This window comes from Pseudorca crassidens, chromosome 1 (assembly GCF_039906515.1).
Source record: "Pseudorca crassidens isolate mPseCra1 chromosome 1, mPseCra1.hap1, whole genome shotgun sequence".
In the NCBI taxonomy this organism is placed as follows: domain Eukaryota; kingdom Metazoa; phylum Chordata; class Mammalia; order Artiodactyla; family Delphinidae; genus Pseudorca; species Pseudorca crassidens.
In genome coordinates, this window is record NC_090296.1 from 187,273,634 (window position 1) to 187,296,343 (window position 22,710).

At 44.6% G+C, this 22,710-nt stretch overlaps 1 protein-coding gene across 20 annotated transcripts in view; it reads left to right on the top strand.

Annotated features, from left to right (window-relative positions):
* The window catches only part of KIAA1217 (KIAA1217 ortholog), a 772,703-nt gene that overhangs the window by 591,026 nt on the left and 158,967 nt on the right, over window positions 1–22,710 (top strand). For 18 of the 20 annotated variants that reach the window (XM_067703131.1, XM_067703122.1, XM_067703241.1 and 15 more), the window contains one exon: window positions 11,347–11,545. In XM_067703131.1, coding sequence (XP_067559232.1) covers window positions 11,347–11,545 — 199 coding nt within the window. Of the gene's footprint in view, window positions 1–11,346; window positions 11,546–11,980; window positions 11,996–21,657; window positions 21,886–22,710 lie in introns of those variants that run through there. The other 2 variants (XM_067703137.1, XM_067703163.1) reach the window with 2 other exon arrangements.

Here is a 22,710-nt window from a genome sequence, read left to right on the forward strand (position 1 = left end):
ACCCCACAAACCATGGGACCTTCCGAGCACAGCAGGGAGCCAAGCCATGTAGAACCATCCCTACGAGAATGTACTACATAGAGCAGCTGAATGCTTCCCATCATTTATTGTTGACAAATTCCTGTGCATTTTTTCCTTAGTGACTCCTCACCACAATCATATCAAGCAGATACTCAGATTTTTTTTTTTTTTTTTTTTTTTTTTGCGGTACGCGGGCCTCTCACTGTTGCAGCCTCTCCCGTTGCGGAGCACAGGCTCCGGATGCGCAGGCTCAGCGGCCACAGCCCATGGGTCCAGCCGCTCCACGGCATGTGGGATCCTCCCAGACCGGGGCACGAACCCGTGTCCCCTGCATCGGCAGGCGGACTCTCAACCACTGCGCCACCAGGGAAGCCCAGATCTTTTTTTTAATAAAAGTGAGAACTAAGGTTCAAAGAGCTTCCCTATGGGGTCGCACTGCCAGTGCATGGCAGGATTGGAGCCTGTGTTCTGCAAGAACAGCGTGATAAAAAGATTAAAGTCCTCTCATTCTAAATCTTGTTCTCTTTCCATCTCTCCAGACTCTGGTATTCTTTCTTATAGCAGAACTAGAGGGAAAAAGAACCTTTGACCTGAAAAGCTCGTCGGAATTTTCACAAGGTTTTTCTCATTTGAAAATCAATGCAGGGAAATTGGGAGGGCAGTTGGTGGTGGTAATGGGCTGTGTGTGTTTAGAAACGAGAGTTTGAAAACCAGCAGCAGCTTCTACTCCCAAGATGTCCGGATAGGGTCTGGCCTCAAGCACTGAAGCTTGGTGACCTCGGGCACCACAGTATCCCCGCTGACACTGAAGGCCAGCTCCTTCTTCACTGTGAGGATGCACATCCTCAAATCTCCCAGGACAGGCTGAGGAAGGGGGGCCTCTGCTATCGGGGAAACCTCTCTGGTTTCACAACAGTGTAGTTAAGCTCTAGGGGCATCACCCCTGGGCCTGGCGTCTCCCATCCTCTCCAAACTGAAGCCTGGGCTGCAGAGATGAGCTGAATGATGGCTTTTGAGGAGGCCTTCTAAGGGGCATACTTAGCACTAAGTGTGATGCTGGTTGTATTTCACTTGAAATTTCAAAGCCTGCAAGCAGGCCCCTTTCCTTTCATCTCTGTAATAACACGTCCTCACGTGGACACCTATTATCCCGAAGCCTTTTAAGTGCATTCCAGGCACTCTGAGTTGCAAAGGCACCTGCTACCTCGCTCAAGCCCCTCCCAATGCAGACGGTAGGAGCCAAAGCCTCGGAAACTGTTTGTTTGTTTATAATGCACACCGTCGTAGTTCACGAGTAAAAGGAAAGAGAAAGAAACGGGTTGATTGACTTAAGGCAGCTCACAATAAAGAGACATCTGCCTTCAGGTGGCTAAACTAAAAATCGAAAGGGAAAACCGCATAAGAGGAGGAGACCAAGTTATGAATATGGCCAACTCTGATTAGCTTGAACATTAAATTTAGCTTCGACTTTTCTGATACATGCGGTATTTTATATATATTTGATATACTTCTCATTATAGGACAAAGCAATACTTATGACTCCTTCACAAGGCAGAATTATTTTCTTTGTTTTAAATTCTAAAAGAAACATTGTTTGCTCATGCCTTCAGAAAAGGGACATCCGTCAACGTAACAGACAGGATCAACAGGAAAACAGCAGTATTCTTCATCTGGCCTTTCATTTTACATCAGCTCCTTCAAGATGAAGCACAACACTAAATAATAATTGTAGGAACGTGCGTCTGAAGGGGGTGGGGCGGCTGAGTTAGTGAGATCCAGTTTTGGAACTTGCTGATGGTGTAAGTTTCTAACTTGATGGAAGGATGCTGAAGAGAGATGATGGCGAGCCAGGACCTCATCATCTTTAAATAGGATTTGTCTCTTTCTGTCTTTGAAGGGAAGTCAGAGAGCAGCCGATTCAAGGTGTTATATCAGAAGCGAGTCTGTGTCACATCCCAGGTAGACCACCAGGCAGGCGGGTGGCAGGTTGACATCCAGACATCCTGGAGGTGGGAGAGGCCACACCTTACCTGTGGGTCAACCCACTTTGGCCTCTTCTCCAGGCACAGCTAAACCTCTTAAAGGAAAAAAGAAGAAGAATCGCATCATCTACACATTATGAAGGGGTTGAAAAGTAGAAAATATCCAGGAGATGGTAGAAAATCGCTGAAGTTCCAAATTTACCTGGAGTCAAATTGTAAAAGCCTTAAAATGCAGTTACTGTCAGGGTGTGAGAGCTCTGGATGGGAGAGTCTGTCTCCTTAAAAGGTGAAGTGCGTGATCTGCATGTCCAAAAAATTGCATTGATGGCTTTGGGCTCTTCTTTCTTAATCATTTCTTTCTTGAAAGTGGAAGTCTACGCAGTTTCGGATTCCTGCAAATTTTTGCATGGCATGAACATGGAAATGTGTCTTTGTTCCCGTGTTTTCCCCATGAATTAGTGTCCTCAATTCAGGGGCCATCTGTGAGGACAAACCTTCTACCTGGAATCTAATTGTGGGAAGTAACACATGAGAGGCCCAGGTGGGCATGGGTATCTTCAGGTCACCATAGACAAGAATCCTTCTGGATTCTAAATGTTTTGCGAGAAGGTCTTCCCTTCCCCTGATTCACTCTTTAAAAAGATCATGCTTACGCAGTAAATCTCTGATTTGCAAAAGCAATATTATCCTCGTTTTGGAGAAATAAAGACGAAGGTATATTACTCATAATACTACTGTGTAAAAGAAACCAAGGCTAGTATTTGGGTATATTCCTTCCATTTCTTAGATTATGAAAAAAAAGTTCTTAAAAGCACCTTGATCATGACTGCATAGTATTCCATAGTGTGGCTCCATTGCGACCTGTTAACCAGCCTTCTAAGTTTCTAGATTTATGTATTCTATTAAAGATGTAACATGTACAGATTTGTTCCCTGACCCTCAACTATAGTAAGTAACACTCTTCTCCATGTTTGTATATCAAATTAATCTGGCTTGGCTTCAGCAGTTATTGAGAAATGTATTCTCGTCACTCGGGGTCATAAAGAAATCCTAGGGATGGCATCTAGTCTGATAGAACTGGGTAAGGTTCCTGGGTCTCCTGGGACTCAGCAGATGGCCTCCCAGTGGTCTGTTTGCAGGTGGGCTCACGGGGCTGTCTGCCAGGCTAAGCCCTTCAGCCGCTCTGAGCACACCACACACACCTCCTCCACCCGGGGCCACTCCTTGTAAGTGGAATCCAGGCCTCCAGAGTTTGAAGAACATCCTCACCATCACCACCACCACCAACAAAGCCAGCAACCTCTTCCCGGCCCTGCAAAGTCACTCAGCCCCCCTCTTCCTGCCCAATTAGCAACCTTTCTCCTCTCACACTGGGGGGGTCGGGGGTGGGCAACCCCAGACTCATCTTCCAAATGCCTTTACCCCCTGAGCCCAATCTAGGGAGGGAGTCTTTGGGGTGACCTCTGTAGCACTGAGACACTGATCACAGCCCTTGCACCCGGGAAGACCTTGGAACACAGAGGCTTGGCCGTTTCCCCAGGAACTTGGGGATGGGGGTAGATGTCCCATCACGTTTGTTGCTGACAGCCGTGAGGACAAGATAAGTTGATGATACCTCAGAAGAGTCATCTGACGCACAGATACCTCGAGAGAGTGTCTGTGTCATGCGATGCTTCTTGAAATAACGAGGAAGCATCCTTGTCTGAACAGAGGTGTCCTTGTCACGCGTCTCTTGGCATCTGCGGGAGGGGGCTTCGCATGGTGAGAGCGCGTCGGCAGAGGGATCCTGCTCGTCTCGCTCGGCTCTGTGCAGCGCCTGCCTCGCCGCAGGGATGCCTGTGGCCGGCTCTGGCCGGGGAGGCGAGGGGAGCTGACTCCCCAGCCTCACGGCCTTTTCATCTTTCTGATCTGTTAATGAACTAATAGGCACAGTGAAGGAAAAATGGGGAAGCAAAAGACACAGCTGTACTTTGCTCAACTGCTGAATCGTCGGATTTGAGTCCAGACCAAACATCTTTTCTGTTTTCACAGGTGAAAATCATGAAAAATGTCTGGGTACCCTTTTGGGGGAAAGAGGGAGGAAGGGGTTGAAATATTACCCTTGAAGAAACAGGGTATAAACTGAGTTTATCAAGGATAATTCATCGAAATAAATCCTAGAGAAAAATGTATCCCCTTTGTCCAAGCTGGGGAAGGGAAATACTGATTTGCAGGGCTAAACCTAAGTCCGTCTTTATGAGAATCTCAGATATGCACAGTTGGAAGTTGGTATTAGAATGGGAGGTGTGTGTGCATGTATGTCCTTCTTGTGTTAAGACCCAGGTTACCGGTGAACCTGGCACGTGTCCACAAACTACTCCCAAGAAGCACCCAGGTACACATTCAACACTGTATCGTGTGTGTGTGTGTGTGTGTGTGTGTGTGTGTGCGCGCGCGTTACCAGCAGGACCCTTTTGTGCTTGCACCCAAGTTTTCTATTGAAAACAAAAGCTGATTTCTTGTCCTCTGAGTCATTAGCACCAGGCCCCCCCCCCCCCAAATTACACATTTGTTACAAAACTAAGTACAGTTCTCTCCTACACTTGTGTTCCAGTTCTCACATCGATCTGTCATGCTCTAGAACCGGGATGTCCTCGGTCTGTTCCCCAGATCGGCCATCAGGCTAAGACTGGCCCCGAGGAGATGTTGGCTCAGGTTTCATCACTGTGGCCATCGGCCACGGAAGTTGTGAGAAGTAGCCAAAGAGCTGTGGGGAGACCCGGTCCCGCTGCTTTAGAAGCACCCCAGGGTGTGGGTCCCCGCATGCACCTGAGAATGGCAGGTCCTCAGCTGCTGCGGCCACCTGGATGGGTTTATGTAAGGGGAAGCCCCTGTGGGAGCTCTTGGTCTTCACATCCCCAGACCCAAACCCAGCAGAGGCCGTAGACTTTGGAAACAAGGAGGGCTGGAGAAGGGAGCGGAAGCACTGCGTTGTGGTTCTAAACAGGACTCTGAGCACATTTCAAAGCTTAAACCTTCCATAGCGGCGACTTGTCCGTTCTCCTGAGGTTAGAGGAGCGCAAAGCAGGGATGGTAAAGAAAACTAAAGTCTGGGGATCTTCCAGTGTTCGTGAACTTCAAATATTTTGCTCCTTTTATCTTTCATAAGAGTACATAACATCTAGAAATATCTCTTCAGTTGACGTCACAATTTTGACTGCATTTTGAGTTGAAAGCTTCCTAAGCGCAAGAAATGGGGTGAAAGTGTCTGAATGTCATGATTAAATTAACCATGTCAATTAGTGAGTATTAGGGTAATGAGTCATTCTGAATACATTTGCATTTGCATGTGGGAAGCTTTACTCTATTTCTGAACTCTCTGTGGAAATTGGGCATTCATTAAAATGGAGTAAAATTCCAGTAAGGCAACTTTGGGTTTTCTTTTTAAAATAGAACATAATCTGACGCGAAGTGTGCGCCCTGGCTAATCAGACACCCCACTGTTGCCAACAGTTAGCATCTTACCTAAAGGTACATGTGCAGGCTTTATTTTCTGGACCTTGGCATTTCAAATTAGAGTTTACAGGGTCTGAAAAATGGGAATGACGAAACATCATCAATGCCTCCAGCCCTAATTTTCTTTTCTCTTTGCTTTTAGTCCCCAAATACAACACTGCATATAATAAGAACAATTTGATCTCCTAGCAGAGCATACTCCTCACAGTGAACACTTCAGCCAATATTTGTTCATGACCTTAAAATGCATGTATGGCAACCTTTTAAAAATTAATGCTCTGCAACTGTGTTGCGTGCACTTGAGGACATAAATGCAGGAACCTGGATCTTGGTGCTAGCTAGCTACATATTTCTGTAGAGCAGATGCAATGGGGGTAATCATTTGGGGAAAACCATTTGAAGGCATCTCAGTCAGCTGAAGTTTTCTGGGTGACATGATTTTTCTTCTTCTTTGTGGTGTGTATCGTAGAGTGATGAAATTTTAGTCCTGAAAGGACTAGCTACCAACCAGTCAACCTCTGGTCTTACAGAAGAGGAAACTATGACTTAGTGAGATTGTACGTTGCCCAATTTTGGTGCAAGCTGGCCGACAGACTCCTGGTTAAATGACTTTACCCCTGTCAGCTCTGGAATCCTGCAGACTTGGTCCCAGTTCCTCCACTAGCTAGAATTTTTGGGCAAGTTGCTTCCACGATTTGTCTCCTCAGTGAAGCCAGTATTATGAAGTGGCAGTGAGGGTTAAATAAGATGACCACACAATCAATCACAGTGCAGCAGGCACTGAATTTGTGAGTCCCTTTCTCTCTCCCCACACCCCCTCACTAGGAAGACAGTCCTCCTAGAGAACCGGTCTGCACTTGTTACGGATGATGCGGAGGAGGGATCTGCCTGAAGCCTCCTACCCCAGCATCCCTTGGTGATTGAAAGCCCTTTTTGAAGAAGTAAAGACAAGAAAGGATCAGTGGGGTTCAGGTGGCCTGGTTACACAGACTGCCCCTTCCTGCATGACCCCAGAGGACTTCCTGTTTGAGTGGTAGGTTTGGGATCACCTGATGATTTAGGGAAACATCTAGAAGGTTGTGATGGAAACAGAGGGAGGTGGTAATGGGTGTCCGTGAAGCGCTGAAATCCAGCTTTCCAGGCCCTGGAGTCCTGCCCAGGTGGCTCAGGGAGCGTTTCCACCATTCTCTGCTTCCTGAATCTTCCCAGTTAGGGGCAGCTCTCCTCCCAGAAGCTTGGGGCAGGGGCTCCAAACACCATGCTGGAGATGATGCATGACCAAGAAAAGGCTTCTTCTGAGTCAAAATGAGAACAGTAACTCCCAACAGAAAGACTTTTTTCTTGAGCCAAATCTGAATTGTGTGAGTATCCTGCCTCCCATTTTTTTGGTATTAAAATATCTTTCCTTTCTCGTGGCAACATGGTGCCGTACAGAGGGAAAATTTCAAGCGAGAGGGCATGTTTGGATGCCCCTTACTTTGCAAAATAAAATCCTAGTAACCCTGCGTTGTGCCCTCCCCCATAATTTTTAAAAGAATGTTTAATTTGTGAAATACAAAATGAGAACAAATGCTCCAGAGAGTTTAACTTTCTCCACAGTTATTACCAATGTTATAAACCTGTCAGCCTCATAGCTGCGCAGGCAGGGGAGCTGTTAGAATTGGTCTTTGTCTGTGATGGTTTGCTTGGAAGACACAGAGTCACCTCAAACTGGTTTAAGTATAAGAATGGAATTAGTTGGAAGGAATAATTTGGAAAGACCTCACAGTGTACTGGACTCAGGAGCTGGCATGCCGAGGGGCCCAGAGAGCTGTTCTGTCTTTTAGGGTCTCCCATTGGAGGCATGGGGGTCTCTTGTCTCCCTTTTTCTATACAGATCTGCTTCATCCTTTCTCTGTACTCTTCTGTCTCTGTTTCACGTTCCCTTGTGCGTGTCAGCCACAGCTTCAAATGACCTCACATTTTAAGTTCTCAGTGGATACAGACTAAAGAGCTTCATTGTCCCAGGGCTCCATTTCCAGGAAGAGCATGTGATTGGTCCAGCCAGGATCAGGTGGCTACTGCTTGGTCCAGTCAGCTGCGACTGGGCTGGGAGTGGGTGACCATACACTGCATCACTCAAACCAGGATACCTTTGAGAGTGGAAGGGAGTTACTACTAATATTTACACTGGGACAACAGGTGCAAAGCAGAACGGTCCAAGGATGCTACAATCTGTATTTACCCTGGATGTGGGACATTGGACATCAGGAACTTATCCATATGGGCAGGGAGGAATTCCGCAGAGAGGGGGGCATTGTTTGAGGGCCAGAACCCTTTCGAAGATGAGTAAGTGTCAAGTCAAATAACAAAAGGGGAACTTTGTCATGTATTCACTGTTACTGGAGAGGGGGTTGCCTGTACGAAAAGACGACTTGGTACTCAGCTGCTTCTGGACGGTGCATGTGTTAGCTCCTTTGAGAGAGCAGAGAAGGACCTCAGAGTGTGCACAGGGGGGACAACTCCTTTAGAGGCCGCCAGCTGTCCCACTCCCTCCTCCCATGTGCCCCCGAGTGCACACAGACCTGAGAACCTCAGTGGGTGACTTCGCTCAGACCATCCCTAGCACCTCTCACTTCTGCTCTCCGTCCTCTCCCAACCCATCCTTTAATGTCAGCACTTATCCTCCAAACCCCGTTCTGCCCTGTGCTGTCACAGTGACACATCTCTTAGTGCCTCTTGTCCAACTGTTACACGTATATTATCCTTGGCCCCAAAATATACCTTAAATGCGTTATGAGCTTAACCACACACAGCGCTTTTAACCTCCGGAGACTCGCACCGGGCTGAGTACCAAGTCCCTGTTTCAAATGCTTTTTGACTTTTTTTTTTTTTTAATATGTCAAGTCATAGGGTATCTGACACCAGTGTCAGCAATTTTCATTGTCTTTTCTCTTCCCTAAATGATGTCTCAGCATCGAGCTGGCATCTGAGGGGAGAGCACGGTGTGAGAAGATTGCTAATATGCAGTGATAGTTTGCAATGAGAAAGTGAATGACATAATAACGAGAGCAGGCGTTTATATTTGGAACTGAATAGCTGTGTTTAGGAAGCTTAAAAAAATAAAAAAGGATTGAGCCCTTATATTTTTATACATGCTCCAACCACGATGACCCTGAACAAGAAATAGAAATTTGATTTTGATTTTCTTCAAGGATTATTGCCTTTTGCAATGGAAAATGACAACTCATCAGATGCATTGTGTCTTCCATGGGCTGCAAAGACGACCAAACACCAGAGGTTGTCATTGTAGCCATGTTGCTTCAAGTAATATTATTTCTTGGCTACTTTGCTAAGCTGAATGTATTTTCTTTCTTTTTTTTTTTAAGTCAGGGATGAGGACATTTGAGTTTGATATTCTGCTGAGAATAGTAACCAGCTATCTACCTCACTGAAGACCATATGAATTTACATAACTCTTGGTGAGCTGGGCAGTGATTTAGGGTTGGGTTTTTTTTTTTTTAAGTCTAGCAATACTCTTAAAGAGTGCCAAAGCCAGATCCCAATCTTTGTAACACAAGCAGACTTTATGAAAAATAAACCACTTCGGGGCCTTGCACGGAAACATTAACCCAAAGCAAAGAGACAAGTTAACTGTTCATGGGTGTCCTTTCTGGCCATGATGTGGGCATGTCATCTGAGCGGAGAGTTTCCTGTGGAACACCGAGGCTGGCCACCTCGATGAAGGGGGTACAGCGGGCTATGTTCTGACCTTACTCCTGTTTTCTTCTGTGGAAATGTCCTAAGAGGTGTAGCAGGGGTGGGTGTCTAGATAATACAGTAGTGCGCCTGCCAAGAGGGGTCTCCTGGTACTTTTAGCAAGAAAAGGGAAAGGAACTGACCATCGCATCCTCAAAGGGCTCCCCTAGAACATCAGGCACACCTGGGGCATCCCTGAAAGAGTTCTGCAGCTGAAGCCTTGAGGCAGGACCGGCTGTATATAATTCTTAGTGTATCTTGTTCCAAAAAATTATTAAGGGTTTCAAGATGGCCACAGCAGAGCATGAAACCAAGCCCAGAGCACTTTTAAATGCTGGGTCGCTTGTACACCCACAATGCTGGTCCTACCTTGACAGTTAAGTGCTTTGGTGTTTTTAACTTCAAAATGCATCCTTAGGAAGACTTAAGAGGACATTAAGGAATGCAAACCACGCCCCCCAAAAAAAAAACCTGGCTCCTGGGGACTGCCTGTGTCCCACGACCAGCCCGTCAGCACCTTCGGCATCTTAGTAAGAGAAAACTCACCTGCTGATTAATTCAGATCAGTTTGCCTGGAATTGTAATGAAAGCAGGGGCAGGCTTTGGGAGGGGGAAAGCTGAGATCGTGCATTCATTCATCCTAAGCCCCCCAGTTTCACTGACTCCCTTTCTTTGACCTTCTACACGTATAATCTCCAGCCTCCACACAATAGCCCAAATGATCTTATGAAAAATGTGTCTGATCCTGGCCACCTCCCCCTTCTCCCTGCCTCGAATACCTCAGTGGCATTCTGGTAGCTTAGAGTCACATTGAAAATTCTCCCCTTGACGCTAAGGCTCCGTGAGATCTGGGCTCTTCTGGTCTCCAGTCCCACCATGTCTCCAGTACTTGCCACTTCTTTCTGCCTCGGGGACTTTGCACATGCTGTCCCTTCCACCTGGAATGCCTTTTTCTTTTCACCCCACCCGCTGGCTTGCCCCCTCCTCCCAACTTTGCACGTCCTTGGGGTCACAGTTTACTTGCTTTTCCAACTTTCCACCCACATACACCCCCTCCCCAGCCTGGGTTACACACTGTCAATGTCTTCAGTGTCTGTCCCCTGACTCGACTGTAAGCACCATGAGGGCAGGATCATGTCTCTTTTGTCTGTCGTTCTGTTCCCAGTACCAAGCATGTGCTAGCGTGTACCTAGCAGGTGCCTGGAACACAGTAGGCACTCAACAGGTGTCTGTTGAAAGGATGAATGGACGTACCACACAGTTCGTGGTTTAAACTTAATTATACATTATCTTGTGTTATTTGTTGTCCTTCATTCATTTCACCAATTAGTTTTGAAACTCATTCACATCAGGCAACATGACGTCTGTCTGTCTCTGAATCGCCCACAGTGCTCAGTATATGTTCAAGGAATGTTATTGACCAACATAGATTATGAGTGTTTTACACATTCAGTCCCTTGCCATTACAGTATAGATAACCAAGAGAGAAATTAAATTTTGTATTATGTGTGTTTAAGTTATTATAGATACCGTCTGTTGATTGGCGAGGTAAGTAATAACCAAAACTAGACATAATCCAAATTATGGGATTTCTGCCTCAAAAGAAAAAAATCAACTGTGATAGAAATATCTCCCTCACAATCATATTTTACTGATTTTGGAAACAGTCTTAATAGAAGAGTTTAAAGAACTGGGTGTGTTCAGTTTACTCTGGTGCGGGTGCGTCATCCGTGTTAGGTGATAAAAACGTGCACAGTCCCCTCTGCTGTGATCGTAACAACCACTAGAATTTGGCCAAAGGAATTGACTTGCCATCGTTCTTTCCTGTGATGTGGCTTGTCCTCAATGCCTTGCTTGAAACGGCATATGCACAGTAGATGTCCAGTGATAAAAATCTTAATGGAATACTCAGGGACTCTTTTCTCTCACTAACGTTCACAACTGATACTTTGAACCACTCTGCCTTTATTTTTGTATCTAGTCCTTCCGATGGACTTTTTCTCGTTGCCATGTTGTTTTTCCAGATTAGTAGACCTTGATGGCATTAAAAATATTTTCAGCATAATTAATAATAGGCTATTTCCCACTTTCTTTCACATGCCTTTTGCAGACAAGAAGCCCCAAACTGTCTCACAGTCCTCAGCCTCCCAACGTGGGTGACCCGGCAGAGCGTTTATCAGAGGCGTCTGGAGAGTCTCTGGAAGCCATGTCTGAGGGAGAAGCTCCAAGTCCTTTCTCCAGAGGCAGCCGGACTCGAGCGAGCCTTCCAGTGGTGAGGTCGGCCAACCAGACGAAGGAAAGATCTCTGGGTAAGCTTCGAAAGGCAGATTCTAATGTTTATTACTGCATGTGTGTATGTTTATACTTCTGGACACATACCCCTGCATCTGGATGTTAATTTGATCTTGATTTGTAAACACACAAACTACTCAGAAACTCTGTTGATGTAACATCAAGCCTTGAGGAGTTACCTGCTGAAGAAGCAGCAAGTCCAACCGGTCTTTGGGGCTGGGCACATTCAGAACGGGCTGGGGTTAGTCACTCAAGCAAAGACTAGCAGTGCCTGTGGGTATTCCTGGTATAAGGAATAGCAAGGGCCGGATTACAGAATGAGCCTCGTTTCTTAGGGAACCTCCTCCACGGTTTCAGAATTGTGGGCGGATGGGGTGTGAGCCCCACTCCACTGTCTGGCAGTCCAGGGGAGGATATGAATGACTGCAGGAAGAAGAGGTACAAGGTGGCCAACACCGCCGTGACTGGTAAGGAAAGCCAGAAACACAGGGCTGTTTCCTCTACCACCACATGAAAGGGTGGAGGGGTTTGGCAAGAGTTTGGCATAGCCTTGTCTTTCAATAAGCTTTTAGGAAAAGCAGGATTCTCTCCTTCCGCCTTCACTTATCATTCGCTGTTTCATATTGGATATTCACTTTCTATCTTGCTGTGCCTTTTTTCTTCCTCCTAGCCCCTTAACAAAAGGTACAGGCCATAAAGATTTAGACCTTTTTGCAAATTGTGCTGGTGTTTCATATGCTTAACCTGCCATCTCAAGGTTCTGAGTCAGTACCTGTGTTTTTCAGACGTTTGTGGTCAGGAAAAACAGGGGACAGAAACAGGGTCAACCCACAGAAGGCTTCAGGGTCTGGCCTCTGCAGAAGACAGCTGAATTCTGCCTCCTATAACTGAGCAGATGCCTTGCTTGAAGAAGAAAAGAGAGGGATGTGGGGAGGTATACTGATTTTATTTCCTCCGTTGCAGATGATAACCAGAGCAGATTGGGTTCAGACATGGTCCTAGCTCTTCTGAACAAAAACAAACAAACAAAAAGCCCTGTTATTTACTTGTATTACTCATATCAATTTTTAACGTTAGACTTTGTATACTTCATCTTAGTTTAATAATCCAGGGTCGTCATTTTACAAATGAAAGATGAAAGGCCCAGAAAATCTGGTTTTTGTTCTTTGAGGTTGCATAGTTAATTAAATGGCAGAAGTGGGAAGCCCCTGCAGTTCCTATTAACTCCACTTACCAGTGAAGGCATGGGACTTGCAGGGGTGTGGTGCACTCAGGGAGCACACAGGGCTGGAGCAGTGTCAAGATGACACAGGCTGGGGCTTTCCATCAGGACTACAGAGCTTAGTGTTCTCTTAACCCCACTCATGCTTGAGGCAGGGGCACAGGAGCCTGCCAGGAGTGGAATTTCTCCCCTGTGCTTTGCAGGAAATGAATGAGGTTCAGGTCTCTGTAAAGATAGCCTGTGCTTTGCAAAGTAGACTGTGCGCTTCCCCATACCTGGGGAACGGCGAGCCTGTGGAATAATGGACCCTCTGTCTTGCAGGCAGGAATTTGTCCCACGGCCAAGTGCAGTTGGCAATGCAGGTAGATACCGGCTGCCTTCAGGAAGCAGGTCTCTGGGTGCAGGGGCTGCAGGAGCTGATGGCAGCCTTGCCCTAGGAGCTGCTGAGCGTGGCTGCTGTTTTCTCATGAGGTGGCTGCACTTTGGCGAAACGCTGCTTTACGCTGAGCACGCCTTGCTGTGAAGTTCTGGTGAGTCACAGCAGATTCAAAACGCACAGGAGGTACTTATTCTTCCAGCTCCAGGAGAATGTTTTTGGCCAGTGATTTCCACAACTTGTGGATAGAAACAAAGGAACACAGGGAGAGGAGAGGAATGAGAAGTTTGCCCCAGCGAGGGGAGCCCTGGGGTCAGAAAATGAGGCTGGCCCTGGGCCGGCGGCTTGGTGCTGCCCTTCACCGCCGCTCTGTGGCCAATTTGCGAATGTCCTTGCGGCCGCACCTGGCTTTCACAGCATAATTCAGTTGAGCGGGGATGGGAAATAAACAGGAAAGTGTGAGTCAGGGGGAGTCTAAACACAATCTCCTGCCAGGGGCCTTGCTAGCCTTGTGTTCGGGAAAATTCCCATGTGCCTGGCTGTATTTAATGCACAGACGTGGGCTCCTGGAAAGAGCAGGCTCCCCAGAGAGCCCCGGACCGGGAGCAGCGGGATCCCCCAGCATCTTGGTGGCGAAGCGCAGCCAGGACCCCAGGCCCCAGAGGCTGCAGATGGAGCCTGAGCTGGGACCTCCTGCAGATCCACTCTTCGTGCCACCTGGAAGGCCAGCGTTTCCTTTGGGATCTGTACAATGTCATTTTATCTTTTATTTAAATTTTAATTTTTTTATACAGCTGTTTCTTATTAGTTATCTATTTTATACATATTAGTGTATATATGTCAACCCCAATCTCCCAATTCATCCCACCACCATCACTCCCCACCCCCCCGCCCCACCACTTTCCCCCCTTAGTGTCCATATGTTTGTTCTCTACATCTGTGTCTCTATTTCTGCCTTGAAAACCATTTCATCTGTACCATTTTTCTAGATTCCACATATATGCGTTAATGTACGATATTTGTTTTTCTATTTCTGACTCAGTTCACTCTGTATGACAGTCTCTAGGTCCATCCACGTCTCTACAAATGACCCGATTTCGTTCCTTTTTATGGCTGAGTAATATTCCATTGTATATATGTACCACATCTTCTTTATCCATTCGTCTATCAATGGGCATTTAGGTTGCTTCCATGACCTGGCTATTGTAAATAGAGCTGCAGTGAACATTGGGGTACATGTGTCCTTTCGAATTATGGTTTTCTCAGGGTATATGCCCAGTAGTGGGATTGCTGGATCACATGGTAATTCTTTTTTTAGTTTTTTAAGGGACCTCCATACTGTTCTCCGTAATGGCTATATCACTTTACATTCCCACCAACAGTGCAAGAGGGTTCCCTTTCCTCCACACCCTCTCCAGCATTTGTTTGTAGAATTTCTGATGATGCCCATTCTAACTGGTGTGAGGTGATACCTCATTGTAGTTTTGATTTGCATTTCTCTAATGATTAGTGATGTTGAACAGCTTTTCATGTGCCTCTTGGCCATCTGTATGTCTTCTTTGGAGAAATGTTTATTTAGGTCTTCTGCCCAATTTTTGACTGGGTTTGTTTTTTTAATATCGAGCTGCATGAGCTGTTTAAATATTTTGGAGATTAATCCTTTGTCTGTTGATTCATTTGCAAATATTTTCTCCCATTCTGAGAGTTGTCTTTTCATCTTGTTTATAGTTTGTTTGCTGTGCAAAAGCTTTTAAGTTTCATTAGGACCCATTTGTTTATTTTTACTTTCATTACTCTAGGAGGTGGGTCAAAAAAGATCTTGCTGTGATATATGTCAAAGAGTGTTCTTCCTCTGTTTTCCTCTAAGAGTTTTATAGTGTCTGGTCTTACATTTAGGTCTTTAATCCATTTTGAGTTTATTTTTGTATATGGTATTAGGGAGTGTTCTAATTTCATTCTTTTACATGTAGCTGTCCGTGTAGTTTTCCCAGAACCACTTATTGAAGAGACTGTCTTTTCTCCATTGTATATCCTTGCCTCCTTTGTCACAGATTAGTTGACCATAGGTGCATGGGTTTATCTGGGCTTTCTGTCCTGTTCCATTGATCTGTATTTCTGTTTTTGTGCCAGTACCATACTGTCTTGATTACTGTAGCTTTGTAGTATAGTCTGAAGTCGGGGAGTCTGATTCCTCCAGCTCCGTTGTTTTTTTTTTTTTTTTTTTTTTGCGGTACGCGGGCCTCTCACTCTTGTGGCCTCTCCCGTTGCGGAGCACAGGCTCTGGACGTGCAGGCTCAGCGGCCATGGCTCATGAGCCCAGCTGCTCCGCGGCATGTGGGATCTTCCCAGACCGGGGCACGAACCCGTGTCCCCTGCATCGGCAGGTGGACTCCCAACCACTGCGCCACCAGGGAAGCCCCAGCTCTCTTTTTTTCTCTCAAGATTGCTTTGGCTATTCAGGGTCTTTTGTGTCTCCATACAGATTTTAAGATTTTTTGCTCTAGTTCTGTAAAAAATGCCATTGGTAATTTGATAGGGATTGCACTGAATCTGTAGATTGCTTTGGGTAGTAGAGTCATTTTCATAATATTGATTCTTCCAATCCAAGAACATGGTATATCTCTCCATCTGTTTGTGTCATCTTTGGTTTCTTTCCTCAGTGTCTTATAATTTTCTGAGTACAGGTCTTTTACCTCCTTAGGTAGGTTTATTACTAAGCATTTTATTCTTTTTGTTTCAATGGTGAATGGGATTGTTCCTTAATTTCTCTTTCTGATCTTTCATTGTTAGTGTATAGGAATGCAAGAGATTTCTGTGCATTAATTTTGTATCCTGCAACTTTACCAAATTCATTGATTAGCTCTAGTAGTTTTCTGCTGGCATCTTTAGGATTCTCTATATATAATATCATGTCATCTGCAAACAGTGACAGCTTTACTTCTTCTTTTCCGATTTGGATTCCTTTTATTTCTCTTTCTTCTCTGATTGCCATGGCTAGGACTTCCAAAACTATGTTTAATAATAGTGGCGAGAGTGGACATCCTTGTGTTGTTCATGATCTTAGAGGAAATGCTTTCGGTTTTTAACCATTGAGAATGATGTTGGCTATGGGTTTGTCGTATATGGCCTTTATTATATTGAGGTAGGTTCCCTCTATGCCCACTTCCTGGAAAATTTTTATCAAGAGTTATCAAGAGTTTTTATCATAATTTGACAAAATTCAGAAGCTTTTTCTGCTTCTATTGAGATGATCATATGGTTTTTATTCTTCAGTTTGTTAGTATGGTGTATCACATTCATTGATTTGCGTATATTGAAGAATCCTTGCATCCCTGGGATAAATCCCACTTAATCATGGTGTATGATCCTTTTCATGTGTTGTTGGATTCTGTTTGCTAGTATTTTTTGAGGATTTTTGCATCTATATTCATCGGTGATATTGAATTTTCTCTTTTTGTAGTAGCTTCGCCTGGTTTTGGTATCAGGGTGATGGTGGCCTCGTAGAATGAGTTTGGGAGTGTTCATTCCTCTGCAATATTTTCCCTTTTTTTTTTTTTTTTTTTTTTTTGCGGTACGCGGGCCTCTCACTGTTGTGGCCTCTCCCGTTGCGGAGCACAGGCTCCGGACGTGCAGGCTCAGTGTCTATGGCTCACAGGCCCAGCCGCTCCACGACATGTGGGATCTTCCCGGACCGGGGCACGAACCCGTGTCCCCTGCATCAGCAGGCGGACTCTCAACCACTGCGCCACCAGAGAAGCCCCATTCCTTTGCAATTTTTTGGAAGAGTTTGAGAAGGATGGGTGTTAGCTCTTCTCTAAATGTTTGATAGAATTCACCTGTGAAGCCATCTGATCCTGGACTTTTGTTTGTTGGAAGATTTTTAATCACAGTATCAATTTCATTATTTGTGACTGGTCTGTTCATATTTTCTATTCCTCCTGGTTCAGTCTTGGAAGGTTATTCCTTTCTAAGAATTTTTCCATTTCTTCCAAGTTGTCCATTTTATTGGCACAGAGTTAATTGTAGTAGTCTCTTATGATGCTTTGTATTTCTGCAGTGTCCATTGTAACTTCTCCTTTTTCATTTCTAATTTTACTGATTTGAGTCCTCTCTTTTTCTTGAGGAGTCTGGCTAAAGGTTTATCAATTTTGTTTATCTTCTCAAAGAACCAGCTTTTAGTTTTATTGATCTTTGCTATTATTTTCTTTGTTTCTATTTTGCTTATTTCTGCTCTGATCTTTATGATTTCGTTTCTTCTACTAACTGGGTTTTTTGTTTGTTTGTTATTCATTCTCTAGTTCCTTTAGGTGTAAGTTTAGATCGTTTATTTGAGATTTTTCTTGTTTCTTGAGGTACGATTGTACTGATATAAAGTCCCCCACTATTATTGTGTTACTGTCGATTTCCTCTTTTATAGCTGTTAGCATTTGTCTTATGTATTGAGGTGCTCCTATGTTGGGTGCATATATATTTATAATTGTTTTATCTTCTTCTTGGATTGATCCCTTGATCATTATGTAGTGTCCTTCCTTGTCTCCTGTAACATTCTTTATTTTAAAGTCTTTTTATCTGGTATGAGTATAGCTACTCGAGCTTTCTTTTGATTTTCATTTGCATGGAATATCTTTTTCCATCCCCTCACTTTCAGTCTGTATGTGTCCCTAGGTCTGAAGTGAGTCTCTTGTAGACAGCATATATATGGGTCTTATTTTTGTATCCATTCAGTGAGCCTGTGTCTTTTGGTTGGAGCATTTAATCTATTTACATTTAAGGTAGTTATCAATATGTATATTTCTATTACCATTTTCTTAATTGTTTTGGGTTTGTTATTGTAAGTCCTTTGCTTCTCTTGTGTTTCCTGCATAGAAAAGTTCCTTTAGTATTTGTTGTAGAACTGGTTTGGTGGTGCTAAATTCTCTTAGCTTTTGCTCATCTGTGAAGCTTTTGATTTCTCCATTGAATCTGAATGAGATCCTTGCCGGGTAGAGTAATCTTGGTTGTAGGTTCTTCCCTTTCATCACTTTAAATATATCATGCCACTCCCTTCTGGCTTGTAGAGTTTCTGCTGAGAAATCAGCTGTTAACCGTATGGGAGTTCCCTTGTATGTGATTTGTCATTTTTCCCTTGTTGCTGTTAATAATTTTTCTTTGTCTTTAATTTTTGTCAGTTTGATTACTATGTGTCTCAGCATGTTTCTCCTTGGGTTTATCCTGCCTGGGACTCTGCGCTTCCTGGACTTGGGTGGCTATTTCCTTTCCCATGTTAGGGAAGTTTTCGACTATAATCTCTTCAAACATTTTCTCAGGTCCCTTCTAGCCCTCTTCTCCTTCTGGGACCCCTATAATGCAAATCTTGGTGTGTTTAATGTTGTCCCAGGGGTCTCCTAGGCTGTCTTCATTTCTTTTCACTCTTCTTTCTTTATTCTGTTCTGCGGCAGTGAATTCCACCATTCTGTCTTCCAGATCACTTATCCATTCTTCTCCCTCAGTTATTCTGCTACTGATTCCTTCTAGTGCATTCTTCCCTTCAGTTATTGTATTGTTCTTCTCTGTTTGTTTGTTCTTCAATTCTTCTAGGTGTTTGTTAAACATTTCTTGTGTCTTCTTGATCTTTGCCTCCATCCTTTTGCCAAGGTCCTGGATCATGTTCACTATCATTATTCTGAATTCTTTTTCTGGAAGGTTGCCTATCTCCACTTCATTTAGTTGTTTTTCTGGGGTTTTATCTTGTTCCTACATCTGGTACCTAGTCCTCTGCCTTTTCATTTTGTGTATCTTTCTGTGAATGTGGTTTTCATTCCATAGGCTGCAGAATTGTAATTCTTCTTGCTTCTGCTGTCTGCCCTCTTTTCTTTTGTCTTAATCCACAGAATTTTAGGATCTCCCTCCCAAGTCCTGTTGATCTTGTGTTTAGTTAAAATGGTCATAGTTGGTTCATCATGGGTTATTGCATTAATTTTGATTTTTAAAATTGTCTCATTAAAATATTATTTTATCTTGATTATTGAGTTCGGTGGGGAGGAGCCTTCAATTTTGCACCCGAGGAGAGTACCTCACTCTCCTCACCCCAGTAGCTGCCTGTGTGTCACCCCAGGGACTTCACATCTCATGGGGTGACCTCCAGCCACAGAGCCCAGAAGAGGCAGAGTTGGGAAAGCCCAGCTCCCAGGCTTCACTTCTGCACATACGCAGTGTGTCACTGGAGCCGTTCCCCAGCTCTGGGAGTCACGTCTGGACCAATCCTCCAACCACTCCTGCTCCCTGGAGGGGATGCAACCTTGCTCTCACTCTAGGCAGCCTGTGCCTGGAGATAAACCTGCCAGCTTAATCATTTTTCCACTTGGATAATCCCTCCTTTCTACTACTTTGGCATAGTAGAAAGCGAGGAGCCGGGGGAGGCTGGGCTTGGTGCGTTGCACAGAGGCTTTTAGAAGCCATGCAAGAGAGAGAAGGTTTAGCCCTAAGCTGCTGTTTAGGACAGAGAAGTTAGACATTGCTGGTGTCTATACAATATTCTTTCTCCGTTGCTGTCCTGGATGCAAGATGTGAGCTTCTCATTCTGGCACTTCAGGCAGGACCAAATGACAGCAAAACCCAGAAATCTTTTCTGATGCTGAGGACCAACTAGTCACTCTTGGAGACTGACAAAGCAGAAAGGTAAAGAAAGAATTTGATCAGCAGCTCTGATTTATAACGTGACCGGGTTCCAAAAACCTATCACCTCTAAATCTTCACTTGTACAGAGTGGTGGGGTCCCCATGCCCTCCACCCATCCAGAGACCAAATGAAATTCTTCTCAGTGGAATTTATGCCATTTCTGCTTACCTCTCTCTCTTCAGTGAAAAGAGAGACCATTAGGAGAAAGGAAGTCTACAAAAGAAAGTAAAATCAGTTTTGCAGTAGATTTGAGTTTTAGAAATAATTTCCGTGAAGAATTGTCCCGCTGATATTAGGTCTGGGTCTTAATGATGGAGTCGTTTCCTTTTAATCATTGCTGTCTTATAAATGTCTGTCTGGAATGCAACCACGGGCAGGGGCTGCTGTCTGGCTTCTTTGTGGTCGGCCTCGGGGGAAAGGGTAGCCACAAGATGTTCCCACCCTTCTGTGTACCCTCAGGAATTTGAAAATAAAACTCATGTGAAAACAAGAACAGCAACTTCCTTCTCCCTGCAGCCACATGCCTTGGTTGACCGTATCCTGAATGGTTAGCTTTGGAAAAGGCACCTCCCTTACCAGCCCAGCAGCCAGAGGTGCTGCCATTTCTGTAACAAATTACCTGTTAAACACTCAGACCCAACAAGCAAGAATGATTTTAAAAGGCTCGGGAGGATTTTAGACTAATTGAGGGAGAACTTGCCCAACGTGTGTCCCTTCTCCGTGGCTGTTCTTTTATTTCAAGGTGGTTACAGTGATGGTGACCATTTGCTGGTGGGGGTATTTAAGGAACAGAAGGTTCTCTGTTGTCACAATCGCCCCTCCTGTGCAGAAGAGTGGGTAGGAGGTTAGAGAAAAAGATGGAGGAAACGTCCGTCTGTAAAGCGGAAAACCAAGAAGGTTTATAGGCAAAGACTGTGAGCCTCGTATTAGATTGAGAGTGAAGAGGTATCCGTAGGATAGTTTAAAAAAGAAATGAGTTTCAGACAAATGGAAAGATATGTATTGCTCTATAGAGTAAGTGAAGCACTTCTGGAATTTGTTTTCCTAAGTGCCGGTAGTGATTGACATGTAATAGTATAAAAACTAAAATTTACAGAAGAGAGTATGATTGCAGGTCAGTAGCTTTGGGGCACATTCCTGACCTTTTTAAAGTGCAATCAAAGAAAAGGTCAGAGGATCGTCTCTAGCTTGGGAACTCAGTGGACAGGGTGGGAGGATTTGGTGACCGGCCGGCGTGGTCCACTCCAGTCTCCTTCTGGCGTGCCTCCCTTTACTTTGGAGCCTGGAAGGCAGACCCATTCTGGAATAGAAGATGCGCTGGGTTCTGGAAGTAGGGACCAAGGCATCTGTGGAGGCTTTGGGTTTTCTTTAGCATCGTTTGCTGAGAGGTCTCTAGGCAGTCACTCGCTGGATAGGGTTGAAAGTCAGGGTACCAGGCATCCATTTTTCTCCTTCTGAGGGCACGGGTGTGGTCTGGTTTTCAGCAGGACCAGCTGCTTCCTGACTTCCAAAGTGGAGTCACAGTGGTCCAGGGCTGTGACCGTGGACCGGAAGCTTCCTCCCCATCAAACGGGTTCTGCAACGTCCCAGTTCTCCAGTGAACATTCAGCTCAGTGATTCCACAAGCCATTTAATAAATCTGTCTGGGTTTTTTTTGTTTGTTTGTTTGTTTGCTTAAAGCTGGAGTTGGTTCAGTTCTCTGCAACTGAACTCTGACAGATACGTGGGGTCTGATTTGCTGTTTTTGTGGAAGTTGTATTGCCTGCCCCTTCTTCACGTTCTAGAAAATATGGCAAGTAGTGGTAGATCCAGACTGATGACTTTCAGAGACTTGGCAGTGAACTGGAGAATGGACTGGAGGTGTGGTTTCCCAACTGTGTTCCTCAGAGCTCTGGAGTTTTGTGGAGTTTTCTCTACTCTAAATGTTGTACTTTCATAAAAGATTTCATTTGGCAAATGAGCTATGCTGAACTGCTAACACCCACACAGTAAAAAACATTAAGTAGACCAAGGGGCGTTGGAGAATAAGGAAAGAGAGAAGTTATGAAGAAATTTCCTTTCGATAACAGGAGTCCTCGAGTACTTCTATTTGGCTATATCGGGTGAGTCAAAAAGATTGTCTCTTAGGTTTTTTGCACTTGATATCATGAATGTGCTGAAAGGTAATTTTTTAAAGAAGTGAATCAATCTTTAAGCTAAGGGAGAAAAAATGGATTTGGGACAGGGAATTAACCACTGAAAGGAATATTTCAAGAATTCCTCTGGTATAGCAAAACATGTTTTTGTGATAGAAGTAATCACCCCCCCATTTTCCTTTACAAGCTTGGATTTTCATATATGAGGTTTTCTGAAAGAAGGGAGAACTCATCCAAGTTTACCCACTTGGCTCTTAAATTCACCCATATGAAAGAATGTTCTTGCAAAAGATTGTGTAGAGTCATGATTTGTTTGTACTTACTTTAAAAAATAAAGTTAGTCAGATGTCTTTCGAAATCCCTTGCTATTAACATTCCTGGGTTGAAACTTTAGAACAGATTACTCAGACTTTGAGGAAATGATGTAGTTAATGCGGAACCTACAGAGTTCCGTGCCCTTTACCGACATCTCAAGGATTGCTTTGCAGGCAGGGTGCAGGTAGGGAAAGCATCAATGAAGGTGAATAGAAGGTTTGGTGGAATCTAAGGGTCGGAGCCCTCCCCAAGGCACCATTAATTTACAGGGTCTGCCGTCTGTTGGCTGAGTACCAGTGAAAAGACTTGCAGAAGACTTGGGGTGTACTGTGTCTGTTCCCTCCTTTACAACCGGGGTGTTGCTAAACCTGGACCACAGGTCACCTTTTTGTAAACTTAACAGCAAACATGTCTAAACTGCAGGTGGAGCTATAGGGCTAAATAGCTGGAAAGGTGACTTCGGTTTCCTAAGCTATT